We start from the raw sequence: 13,376 nt of genomic DNA on the forward strand, positions 1-13,376 counted from the left end.
AGCGAATCATGGGGAAGACCATGCATTGACATTGTTTGGGACTGAGACTGGGCTCCCGAGCGATCTATTGATAAATTGCAGGGCTACAGTGGAGCATGATTAAACTTCTGAGGAACTGTAGTTTGTCTTTGCCTTATCAACAGCTACATGAGCTTGAGTGTGGCTATCTATTACCATTTTCAGAAGGAGATGTCCCTCTCATGACTACTATCTTGAGACCTCTGGGTTTAACCCTCAAACGCAATTTCTAAGTACAACCACTATCACTATTGAGTGCCTTTTTCATCCCCCTATCCACCTGTGGCTCACTAGCTAGCAACCTCCTGTAGAAAGACCTGGGGGAGAGTTCTCTACTGATAGAGTTTTTTAGCGATCGACTCACTGCTTCACCTCGTTTCAAGGCAGCTTAGAGAGTTCCCACTAGACTCGAGCGATGATATACTATACCGTAACCAGTAAAGGGGCCACAAAAACTATGCTGGTTAGTATAAAAATAGCAACCGTAGGGTTGCATCTGGTGTGGAGCCCTAAACGAATTTGGGATCAATTGGGGTAGCCTTTGCGACCATGAGCCAATCACACCAAATCCCTCGACTGATGGCTTATTTGGCTCCTAGCCTATGGCATGATAGTTTCCTGAACTGTACTGTGTAAGTAGTTCTCAAACCTCCCTGCGTATCAAGTTTGAGGTTCGTTGGTAGTTTTAGCAGATCATTGGCCCGGTACATGTGATTGCCAAGTCGGGTTCGGGTAAGTCGGATTCTCGGTATATCAAGGCGGAGATCTTGAAACAAACGAACCCTTTTTTTATAACTTTTGAAACAGCTCTACGAGGTGACATTCAGCTTTCTGGAGTGCTGTCTAGGCTTGATGCATTCAAACTGTCGAACTATTTTCAGGGTTCGGATTCCCTGAAACGGCAACGGCCTGTTCTGGCCCGAGCGGATTGACCCGGACGATGCTGAAGTTCAAGACCCTTAAACTTCATATTTGTCCAACTTTAGTATACTCTGTATTGTACAGTACTATATTGTCCCAAACCTAATCGTGGGGTAGAGATAGCCTGAGGTACTGTGACCTGACTATGTAGAGCAATGTCTGCCTCTCCACGTTAGGGCCCGAAAGCCTAGGAGATCTCAATGAATGCAGTTACACCAAGGACTTTAGTAAAAAGGGTCACCCAAAATTCAGGTTTTACATCGTGCTCCTCTACGTATGTCTTTCCCATAAATCCGTGGTATTATAGTCGGAAAATGCACTATTGCAGATATAAACCTCACTGAGATCGGAGGATTGAAATCACCGATAAACTCAAAAGTAAGAAACTTAAAATTTCATATTTATCATCAGTTTTAGGCTATCTAACCAATTAGCCCCACATAATTAGTGGCTTTCAGAGGAATCCTGTTTTCGTTTCTATTCACCAGGAGAAGTCTGTCAGAAGAGTAATCGAGACATAAATAGAGTGCTAAAAGCATTCGAGATAGGGGGCTTTTCCTCAACCATCCCAAACCATACTAATTACCACTGGTTCTGTTGGTGTACGGCATGCCGTATCGCATAGTACAAGGCCAAAGGAATTACCAGGGATCGTTTTGATAGAGTGGGAATTTGTTAACCTACAAATTGTACAATACTCCGACCTTTGAACCTCACAAAGTGGATGGGCTCTTCACAGTCGATATCAACACCAATAATTGGTTCATGAAACTGTCCATAATGCCGACGATCTATTTTTAATTCTTCCTCCCAGCTTGGAGGGTCGGGCGCTATTCACCCGCGATCGAGCACCCGTTGCTGGACAATTTCCACAATGCCGTGGAGGATTTGTCCCTGGACTCGTAAATATAGTGTAGTCACAGCGCGGTAGGCTTGTTAGTTATTCTATTTCCACCAATTTCAGTCCTCTCCAAGCCTTTTGTGAAGACAAGGACACCCGCATTTTCCTGCATGATCATTAGGTATTCTGTAGCAGCATAGATCTAGAGAGCACTATTCGCTTGCGGAGGGACAACTACGGTCAGCCCATAAAAAGAACAGTCGTAAGCATATCCTGAAGCTATCATGAGCCTGTTATCTAATGCAGTGTTCATGTCTTACACCCAATATAAAATCAAACTTCCCACCCTTACACATGCTCATGCAATCATACATAACCTTATGTTTACACGATGATAGTCATCCCAAAGAAACCAAGAAAGGCAAGCTAGCGCCACCCAAGCGCAGGAAACGTATACGGCAAATCCATCTCATCAACAATAGCTCTGCGTAACAAAGCCCTGGCATGGTGTAAGTCCGGCTCTACTCCTCTAGGGAGACAAAAGACGAAAGCGGAGTAGATGCTCAGATAATCGCAACGACATATCCTCGTGAGTTTTATGTATCCGAATTCAGCCATGGTTCTACGTCTCTGCAGGAGCATTTGTCTGTTGCCAAAGCCAGAGTCGAGTTTGGCCTCTGCGAACCACATGACTAGATCCGGGTAGTTTATTGATCGGTTCGTGCTTGTGTGAGATGGGATCCGCTTGGTAGGCTGATGTGGGTGCGTTCAAGAGGTGTATATGGTGGACATTTAGGGCATTATGAGGAAGGTACGAGATATTGGACACGAAATGCGTGAGGATGGGATTCGGGAATGTATAAAGCACTCCTACTTCTTGTCATGATGCAGGGTTTGCTGTATTCATGTTGAAAGAGCCAAGTAGGACAGCAGGCAGTGAAAGCGAGAGCTCTTTCTTTGGAATATGCATGCTCTTAGAAATAATGACAAACTCGTCATCTCGGCTTACTGAGAATGCCGAAGTTTTCTAATTCAAGATTTGTCATTGTTACCAATACAAGGACAACAAGGTAGACAATGCACTTCTTGCCTGTCACAGCCGACAAAGAAACGGTTGAAAGAAATAATACAGAGTTATGTAGTTTGGCACAGTCCAATCCAGCTTGCTCTTTGTGCAGTTTACTATCGTCTCAGGGAATATACAGAAGCTGTTGGGTGTTCAAAAAAGGAACACACAATGCCCGACAGGAAGTTTCCATATCTTTAAGACACAATATACTTAGTCCCCGTAGTAGAGTAATGTAATAAGCAGACATTCTATGAGATAAGGAGCAACCCTTCCGGGCCACTACCGGAATATATCCTAAGGATTTGAGTTAAAGGTTGATGATTTCAAAGTAATGTCGTATATCGCAACATCGGTTCTTTCCAACGGCAAATACTGTCGAACATAAATATGTCGATTGAGCCTGCCTCGATGCTATCATGTTGCAATCCAACATAGAAAGGCCTCTACAGAGATATTGAGAGACATTCATTCTCCCTCTTCTTTCCTTGTCTTTTCCTTTCCCAGAACTAGGAGACCTAAAATCAACCCATCCATTATCATGGCAAACAACCCCCGAAGAAGACATTCCAGCTCCCGTGGAATGGTAATCCACCGCAACATTCCGGAGTTCTGGTTTGTTCAGGTTGAACTCGATCCAGCTGTGGAACACCGGTTCTGCGAGTACGAAGATGCTGTGAACCAAGGAAAAGCCATATTGACAAGAACAGATAACAGAGACAGTCCAGGTGTATTTGCAGTCGAGTATGCCATAAAGCCTCGCGGAGAACATTTCGACGGTCAATATGCAGGCGCAGATGCTCAGGAAATCTTGCTAGAGGAGATTGGTAAGGCGAGGCTTGAGAGTCAGAAATTGCCACACGCTGAGCCCGCTCTTTGCCCACGATGATCGTTAGCTGGAGGTCACAGGATGCAGGGAAAGTCTTATGTCGTGGTCTTGAAATGCTTCTGGGTCAATTTATTCGCGGATGTGAGGTCTAGGTCTTGGGTATTGCGTTTTGGTAACTTAGCATTAGACAAACGAACTTCGTATGTTATGGATTCATTGAGCAGTATGTCTGAAACATTTATGTGCGCCATGGTAGGAGCTAGAGGCTGGCCTCAGAACCCGCTACAATATACACTATACCGAGTAGCAATCGTCTTATGCCATTGAAGGTTACCCCACAATTGAAGCTCACTACGATATTCGCATAGGCCGGGCACGTAGTCACAATGTTAGAATTTATTGCAGAAAAACAGGACAATTTGTGATTTACCCATGACAAAGCCATATTAACTAGACAAGATAGAAGAGGCTATCTCGGTAATATTTCAATTCAGTATGGCACTAGACCAGGGGGACAACATTCGGAAATCATACTGTAGAGGAAGATGCAAAGGTAAAGAAAGTAGAAAGGATGAATAGCAATACAAGTTCAGGTCCAGAATACTCGATATAAGACCGTATGAGCTTTGTGCCAATAATCTATTGGAGTCCCTCCGCTTAACTAGATGAAGCTAATCTACAAACATCCTAGCCAATCAACACGATACTGCACATAGCCCGGCGGGGATTATGAAAACTACCAATCAATAAGAGAGATATAAGCCATATGCGGGGTTCGTATTTCTACACACAAACAGATGTCCGCTTGCCTGACTGCAAGACTCTCAGCCTATCCTCCATAACATGACCTCAATCACCCACCTTGACCCATGGAAAATTGCAAGGTTACGAGCTCGGTGCTCCTGAGACTGCTGGAGGGAGTTGCAGTAGCCACATTATTAGATGAGAGCAGCTATGAACAACTCGTTCAGAGTTTTGCCTGTGGTGGCCCCGTAGCAGAAGGTGTTAACAGTCGCATTGACAATGATGCCACCCAGTCTCTTCCTCTCAGCGATTGGTTTGCTAAAGTTTCGAACATTTCTTGTGATGATAAGAACCAGCCCCTGATACGACACCTAACGGACCTGGTGCTTGCAATTGCTCTTCTTCGCGAAAGCGGCCGGAGCACGGACAATCCTGGCCTTCCAGCTGTCTCGGAAGCGGATTTAACCATGGCGTGGGACATGATACGAGGCGCACTTCTCAGTGATCTATTTCGAAATTTCAATGTCCGGGCCTCCCGCAGCGCACAAGGGTTCCTGTCCGTTCCACTCTGCAGCATAGTGCAGAACGGGAATATCGAGGAGCTTTTCCGGCTTCATGTGTGGTTACCCGATAGGCAGCGAGGGATTCCAGAATTTGCAGTTCATTCCCATCAGCCATTCGGACAGAGTTGGATCCTCGCAGGTACAGGTGTTGACCATTCATACGATGTTCACCCGACCACAGATTATGCAGCAGCCACCCATGCGGAATATAGGCTCGTCTGGCAAGATGCGAAAAGTACTGACAAGTCCTATAAGACCTATCAAATATCATCAACTGTTGAGAACACTGGGAACCTGGTACGGGTGACGGCCACAAGCTCAAACCGGCACACGCGCAACATGAGCTACTCAATTCCAGCGGCTGCCTTCCATCGCACAGAGGTTGCGCCTGATACTCTGCACGCCACGCTTTTCTTCTTTGACGCATCGCGCGGCTTTGTAAAAGATGCACCAGTGTTGGGTCCCAAGGAGCTTGGATCCTCTACTCAACAGCGCGATCCGGGTGGCGTCACACCAGCAGCGCTAGCGACTATGGTAGATACGGTGCGATCGTGGGAAATGTTGATGGAACAAGGAGAACAACATGCGCAGCACGCTGAGTGGGAGCATGCATTGCGGTCCTTCAGCCATGCTCTCAGTCTTTGTAGCCCGGTAGGGTGCCTGCCAGAGTCAGGAAATTACAAGAATATCGCGCTGGGAAAGCTAGGATATACGAATAGGCGATTTGGACGATACGATAAGGCAGAGGAGTATCTGAAGAGTGCGATGAATGGGATCGGCTCCACACCTCTGCATGTCGAGCTTCTTGGAGAGATGGGAGTTGTGTACCGCCATATGAATCGCCTCGATGATGCGAAGCGGGAATTTGAGACTCAGTATAACATAGCAGGGGAGCTAAAGCTCGAACATGCCATGTGCCGCTCTCTCGGGAATTTAGCCATGGTGAACTACCAGCTCTCCAAAAATTTGCTACCTCTGGCCATTGACCAGCTCAAGGAACGTATCCGTCTAGCTCGGTCTATCAAGGCATCCGTTGGATCGGGAGAGAAAGGTCAGGCCATCGTCTGGGAGACGGTTGGGCTTTCTCGACTATCACTCTGCTACACTGCCTGTGGCTTTGCGAACGACGCGATTGCCACGGCTTTGGAATCTTTGACAGTCGCCCTCGGCACAAAAGATCCTACAGTAGTTGCAATGTCCCGGCTTTTTTATGGGCGCGCTTTGTATCTGAGTGGACAACGTGAGGAAGCTTTACAGCAGTTCAACCCAATTGGGACATGTACTCCGGCTATGGCATTGTGCAAAGAACCTTCAAATGAACATTTGGGATACTTAAAAGAGCTGGTGGAGGCTGACGCCGACATGGACCTCATTGATGAGCAGGGATATAGTGCATTGGACTACGCTGTTTTCTGCGGCAATAAGGAGACTGAGGAAGTTGTTCTTAATGGGCTGCGTCGGCAGTTCCGAGAGAAAGCGCACGACCTGCTTTCCCAACGGCAAAGAGAGGCACGAGTGCGGAAGTGTTATCGGGAGCTGTTCCAGGAAGCTCTGCGACCTGTTCTGTTAGAGGGTACAAATGGTGTAGGCCATCTGCAGCATCTACGACGCGTGTATGCCGCGTCACTTGCGGCAGACGAAGAGAAAATCAAGGTATTTGACGGACTCAAATTTGTATGGTACCGGGACTTTGTGCGTAATGGACAGCTTCCACGATCGAACCACGGCTTGACCCAGAACTATCGCAATACGGAGCCGGAATGTGCCCCAGATTATATAGTCTTCATATCATATCGCTGGATTAGTGGTGATCAAGCATGGGTAGCATCACCGGATGATACCAATCACACCCAATATCACCGAATGATCAGAGCGATCGAGGCATTCTTGGAGACCCACGAATACATAGACCCACAGAAGTTAGGGATTTGGCTGGTAAGTCTCGAAATCAATCCTCCCAAAGAGATGATATATACTTATCTATATTCAGGATTGGGCCTGTATCGATCAGGATAACCCTTTGCCTGGGATTGCCGCACTCCCTCTCAACCTTGCACAATGTGATGCGGTAATTAGCTTGCTCGATAGCAGTTACCACAGTCGTGCTTGGTGCTCTGTTGAGGTCATGATTATACAGATATTGCGAAGGTCATATCAGCTGCATTCATGGTATGAGCATACACCAATCGAGAACACGAAACATTGGACAATGAACGAGGGGCCTTTAGAATTCGAGTCGTCAGTTGCAGGAAAGCAATTGAGTTCTGAGCAGGATAGACCCATGATCCTGTTCCTAGAGAGGCAGGCAAGATTGCTTGGTCGCAACTAGAACATAGCTACAATCTTGCTAATCGCTATGCTGTGAAGCAAAATCCTATAAATTTCCAATACAGAGAGGATGTTGAGGCACCGCTGCTATCGAGTCTTACGCAGTACTGACCGCTGCCAACATTTTCATTTTGATGTCCAAGTGACATATTCCATGCAGCATTAGTTGAATGATTGAGATATCATAACTCAAATGTTACACTCCATTCGGAACAGGCCCTTAGGATGTCAAGAGTCTCTCGAGAATCAAATATGAACCATTTCATACCCAGCGCAACCAAGACGTAGACTAGGCTGGGTCAAGTGTAAACGTAGCAATACTCATAGTCCTTGGGATCCATCACTTCCCCAACCTTCCGTGTACTACCCAGCACCCCAAACTCCATAACTGTATCGAGAGTCACTAACGGAGCATCCGGGGGGTCGTAAATGATCGTCGTGCCATTCAAGGCATGTCGACGATTCGGGGGATCCTGTTGCTGCCATATACTCCAGATGCGATCAATCATAGCATGATGGAGCATGAACATGGGGTCTTGGGGCGATATAAATAAGTTCTGCATATCTCCTCCGATAGAGTGGTGACCACCACCATGCGCACCCATGTCATCAAAACCACTAGGCTCCATGATCCTGAGAAATTCGGTGATATTTCTGGCTTCTAGCAATCGATCGCCAATGGTGTCATTGTTGAACACGGCCATAATGAATGGGTTTAAACTCCGTGTTAAGCAGTGTGGTTTATAATCGAAGGCATAGGGAGGCGGGCGGGAATAAGATTGTGCTAAACTTGCGTTAATCGGCGCCATATGCACCTGGAAGTTGGCGAATGGGCCTGACACCACACATCCGTCCCCTGTGCCTCGGGGGAGACACTCGGTATTTTGGGAATTGCATGAGGGTACCTCGTTTTCTTTAAACGCTCCATTCCCAGAGAGTGATGTCGGGTTGCCGTTGAGCGTGGGACTATCAAACAAGGTGTATGCATCTAGGACCCAGTTCCAATACCTGCGTGGTTTAGTGAAAATTATAGACGCGACTGTTGTGTAGATAGCTTACGGTAGGCTGCCTGTGTATCCACATTCCTTACGCAAAGTTGCTTCCCAAAGGAAGATGAAGTGGCGATGCCAAGGGAGCAGAAGACCGTTCTGGTGAATCCGGGTGGTGTAGTTGATGTGAGTGCTGCAGGTATCAGCTATAGTAACTAATGAGTCTATCAAGGCCTGCTTACGCAACAAAATCATCTAATCGGTCTCGAACTCCGGGAAACTCTTCATTAGGTAAATAGGATGGACGTTCGCGCAGGCAATATATCGCGTTGATATACTCTATCCGTTCAGTCTCGTCTAGTTCTCTCCTGTCATATATTGGAAATGGGAATATCTGGAGGACAGTACTGAAGCATACCATTCCTTCCTGGTAGTCACCTTTCCTTTGATACATGATCCTGCAGTGGTAGAGGTAAGACAGGCGATGGCCAGAATAGTGAGCAAGTTGATGAACGACATCACTCTAGTTTAACATAGGCACTGTCGGTTGTAAACGATGTATTGAAATTATTAGGGAGAGATAGATTATATATCCGGACAGGAGGCCAATGACTGATCTTTCTATTTTGCCTGCTATATATATGTCAGCAATGACTTTCAATTTATGGCGCGTCGAAACTGAATGTATTTCTTTGATAGTACGACGCTACTTCCATTTCCCGGGGAGTATCAGGGAAATATATATCTTCATATCAAATCTAGACTCCGTCTGAGTGAGCATTCCGTACAGGGTATCTCGGGCAAAATGGCCTTTTCCTGGATACATATTAAGTCTTTAAGCAAGGTGGTCCTAGTCAGCCGGCAAATGGCTTATACAAAGACCCGGTGTTTTTTAGGATAAGCACTGATAATACTACCAATGGAAAGAGTAGCAAGGTGGAAGGTATAGGCTGTCTGCAGGATCCGAGTGGCTTTTTGTTCCAAGTCATGACTGAACTCCCCTTCCCAAGACTCGGACGTATCTGTAATCTCGGGGGATTTGGTTTCTGAAGCTGTGCGACAAGCAGAATAATATACGAAATTTAGTATGGGTGTGTGTCATACTTCGGCTATCGAGAAGTATAAAACGTAGTTGGTTTTTCAAAGCTTAACTCTCTTGGAATCGGGCAGAGGTACATACCCCCATTTCTGGAATTTACAAGGTAGTATTCGCCTATGCTTTCCTTTCCAGTATATATACGAGGCGGCAAAGGTAGACACAACCCTTGCTTACACTGTTACAAGATTCAGGACAGAGGCTGAGCACATGCCCTTGTGGCGTTCTGAGCATATTGTAGATGCTGACGTTGGGTAATTCTCACTGAAACTCACAACAATAGATATTGACCCATCCATATGCTTTTATTATAGTTCCCACTGTATTATGTCGCTAACCTGGCAATGGGGTAGTGCCAAGGTTACATCCGGTCTGGTTTTTAAATCCCTTGTTTGCTATTTTATCCTCAGTATAGTCACTATGCAAGGGGCCGCCCGTATAATAACGATACAGTAAACGCAATCGACTGGTCCAGGCCTCAGCATAGGGTAAAGGGAACGCATTTTATTGGTCTGTAATAAATAGCTTCTCCCATTGGGAGGGTTGGCTTACACACGTATAACCGATAGTATCTTTATCTGGACTGGTTAACCCCGTTCCGACCCTACTAACAATCCGATATCAGGGATCGGTTATTCAACATGTTACACCACTGCCAAACTCTCCTCCGTAAATCTCGTGTTTGTATTATGGTGATCCAGGGTTACGTGATATTTCCCATGGGTCCAAACTACGATGGTCCTATTAACTGGTGGACTGCTATTCAACTGCAAGGGAAGCCTGATATTCCCAGAGTCTCCGGGGTCCGATGGGCTGAGCACCTCGGGAGACACGGTAAGTCGGCCTTTGACAGCCACTATTGAATCGTTGGGGGATACGAAGCAAACTCAAGAGTTGCCAACAAAGGGCTGGCACTTTGTGGCTGACACTGGCGTTTTGCGCAAGACGATATAATATACGTATAGGTCATACCTGTTTTCGGATTGTCTATCTTAAATTGAGAGTATCATGGTAGAAGAAGCAGACGGCCAACCAAAGAATAGCAGGCAAGGAGTATCAAGAGAACACTGCATCAGTTCCGTAACCACCATACCCATGGCCAAACATATGAAAGGCGACTTCAAGAGTAATAGCACACATGAATTCCTTGCTTATTCTACTCACGCCGTCTTGTAACCACTCGCATGAAACAGTCTCATAGGACAAGAGTACTTTTGCAACTAAAACTTCTAAGATACTAATCTATGTAACTGACTTTCTATGATTTATCTCCCAAATGGCTAGTGAGGAGTATCCTCATTTTGTTCAAAATGCTCCCTCGCCCACGGACTCCTCAACCGGATAGCGCGCCCCATGTAGAAGAAGATGAAAGGAATTGGAACCAACAAAATGGCCAAAAAGCCCAGCAAGCTGGACGCCCACTCATAGCCCAGGCGTTCATACATCTGCGTCGCGAAGAGAGGAAACCCAGCGCCAACCAAATTCCTGACCAGGATCACGCCCGCCAGAGCCGACGCGGAATAGGTCTGATAGCTATCCACGACATAGTTGAGGATACTCAATATGACAATGTAGATCCCGGCTCCAAAGAAGGCCGAGGCAATTATGGGCACGATCCAGTGGACCGACCGATAGCTTGTCCATCCAAACCAGAAAAGGCTAATGGGAATTAATATCGCACCCAGTCGGGCCATCCACATGCGCGCTTCTGGGACACCCTTGTCGTCGTTTTCTTTGATCCAACGCAGGTAGTACCGTTCTTGGAGGGGATAGAAGCAGAATGCGATGATCGGGCCAATGGCCATGCCGAGGAAGGTGAGGCCTTGCTGGCCGACGTTGAAGCCGTGGCCCTTCCCAGGACCGAAAACAAGCGGGAAGGCCTCGTTGAAGAGATAGACCAGACCGTAGAGAAAGCCGTTGTAAATCGCTGAGAATGTTGTAATAGGTTCAGTGAATAGGAAGCGGAATGGACGAGTGAGGGTAATCTTAAACAGCTCGTCCAGACCCTTTCGCCCACTCGCACTGGCATCGGTGATGGTCTCAGCGGATCTCAAGTTCTCTTTCTGCATCGATTTTCGGACTCTTTGAGCTTTCCGCTGCAGAATGATCGTGTGTCGCGTCTCGGGTACTGTGAGAACAAGTAGAACCCACCAGCCGCCGGTAATGGCCATCATGATCCAGAAGATCCACCTCCAGCCCAGATCGAGGGCCATATACCCGCTGACCACGAGTGCCATAGGCGGTCCGAAGGTACTGCTCAGGCCGTAGATAGCCATTGGTCCGCCACTGGTGTTTCTCTCCCATAGGCCACTGATTGATCCGCCAGTGTTGGTCAACGGGGCACCGCCAGCAAAACCGGCGATGAACCGGCAAACAATAATGGTCCCAATATTTGGTGCGAGCGCAATCGGAAGCTGAAAGATAAATAAGAGAAACCACGATACAACATACACAGGTTGGCGGCCAAAATATTCGGATAGAGGGGCAAGGAGGACAGGACCGACAGCATAGCCTAGAACATAGAGCGATAGGCATAACGTAGTGACTTCTCCGGATACCCCAAATTCCGACTGGATAGCGGGCGCGCCGGACGATATGCTACCTGCGCACCACGTTCTAATGAATTATCAATGATCTATCTATAGGGTGGAGTCTGGACTTTCAGAACGTACGTGATAACATTGAGCATGCTCACCATGATGGTAATATACCATTTCCGCCATTTTGGCCAACATCGTGGGTTTTCGCGATCGTTGTGCGAAAAGGTTATACACAGTGGCAATGCCTCTTCTGGGCTATTTCTTGCTCGCGCAAATGCCTCCTTTTCCGTCACCATCAGAGGCCGACCCTTACCGTACAAACCCGACTGCTTCTTCTCCAGGGAGGCACCGTAGCCAATATGGCTTTCCTCTATGGATGTCATGGCTCAAGAACGCACAGGTAAATGCGAAAGAGCTGCTTGCGGAAGGAAACTTGGGGAAGGAACCGGCAGAAATCAAGTTTGGGTGCGTGTATTAGTAAAATGGGTCGTGACGTGAGTTTGAAGATGAATGGATTCCAAGGCATATCCCCACTGGATATCTCCAATAAGACGGCATGCTGTATCTGCCGACCGGCTTTGAACTCCCCATATTTCGGCCATGGCCCCAGTGCAGAAGCTTTCGCCCAAGCTTTTCGGTGCGATGCTTGGCTGCCGTGGCCTTTCCGGCCCACAGCTCTGACGACGATCTGTGGTTCAAATTACATAATGCACATTGGTTCTTCATGTCTGGAGAAGGTCGCTTCGAGTTCCCCAAGGAGATATTCAAGTGTCTCCAAGTTGGAGATGCTCTATAATCCAATTGACATGGTTGGGTTTATGTTCTGCGAAACTCGACTGAGGTATTGCTCGTATCAGACTGGAATCCCAAAATATAAAATCTCTTTCGATTCTCTTACCCATCATCATTACTATTACTAATAACTAAATTATTTTCTCTTTATGTAATATAGTAACCTTTCGCAGCTGAGAATATATAATCTAGTGCTTAGTAAATATTGAACTAAAATGTATTTAACTTGTCTCGGGTAACTCTCCTTAGCAAAGCTACAAAGATATGACACTGGTGATAACCTAATACATATAAATAAATATAGATAATTGATCATGGCCTGGTACTGTGGCATAACTGCCGAGACGCTACTGATAATGGGTACGGTAGGGGTTGAAGGATAAGACTGGGGTTGACATTATACGATGTAAAAGCGGCCAGCCACCATCAAATGATAAATTGGGGGTTGAAAGAGAAATATAACAAAGCTTAAAGCTTTTACCAAAGAGAATGGAAGCTATAACATAGGCTAATGGATGTTGTAGAAGTACATATACCGTCTCGGAGATGGCTAAGCATATCTACTCCGCTGGATGTTCGATCTTCAGGCTAAGCTATATAAGATACAATGCAAACTTGCGAGAAAACGGCGATTTTCAATTTCTTCTTT

The 13,376-nt window shown here is 46.5% G+C and overlaps 4 protein-coding genes across 4 annotated transcripts; 2 read left to right on the forward strand and 2 right to left on the reverse strand.

Moving 5' to 3' along the window:
- Window positions 1-3,387: 3,387 nt before the first annotated feature.
- Window positions 3,388-3,735, forward strand: BDV27DRAFT_152387 (uncharacterized protein; the record flags this gene model as incomplete). Its single annotated transcript, XM_032071555.1, has 1 exon — window positions 3,388-3,735. The coding sequence occupies one exon, from the start codon at window positions 3,388-3,390 to the stop codon at window positions 3,733-3,735; it is 348 nt and encodes a 115-aa protein (XP_031933311.1).
- A 992-nt stretch (window positions 3,736-4,727) lies between these two features.
- Window positions 4,728-7,453, forward strand: BDV27DRAFT_119835 (uncharacterized protein). The gene is made up of 2 exons (XM_032064954.1): window positions 4,728-6,917; window positions 6,973-7,453. The coding sequence occupies exons 1-2, from the start codon at window positions 4,887-4,889 to the stop codon at window positions 7,309-7,311; spliced, it is 2,370 nt and encodes a 789-aa protein (XP_031933312.1). The 5' UTR covers window positions 4,728-4,886; the 3' UTR covers window positions 7,312-7,453.
- Window positions 7,454-7,609: 156 nt separating this feature from the next.
- BDV27DRAFT_152389 (tyrosinase family protein) lies at window positions 7,610-8,818 on the reverse strand (the record flags this gene model as incomplete). Its single annotated transcript, XM_032071556.1, has 4 exons — window positions 7,610-8,318; window positions 8,370-8,492; window positions 8,542-8,667; window positions 8,718-8,818. The coding sequence occupies 4 exons, from the start codon at window positions 8,816-8,818 to the stop codon at window positions 7,610-7,612; spliced, it is 1,059 nt and encodes a 352-aa protein (XP_031933313.1).
- Window positions 8,819-10,675: 1,857 nt separating this feature from the next.
- BDV27DRAFT_170838 (MFS transporter) lies at window positions 10,676-12,318 on the reverse strand (the record flags this gene model as incomplete). The annotated part of the gene is made up of 2 exons (XM_032075428.1): window positions 10,676-12,011; window positions 12,068-12,318. 2 exons carry the CDS (start codon window positions 12,316-12,318, stop codon window positions 10,676-10,678), a joined length of 1,587 nt encoding a protein of 528 aa, XP_031933314.1.
- Window positions 12,319-13,376: the final 1,058 nt, after the last annotated feature.

The sequence above is a fragment of the Aspergillus caelatus genome (assembly GCF_009193585.1).
Source record: "Aspergillus caelatus strain CBS 763.97 unplaced genomic scaffold BDV27scaffold_5, whole genome shotgun sequence".
Lineage (NCBI taxonomy): Eukaryota > Fungi > Ascomycota > Eurotiomycetes > Eurotiales > Aspergillaceae > Aspergillus > Aspergillus caelatus.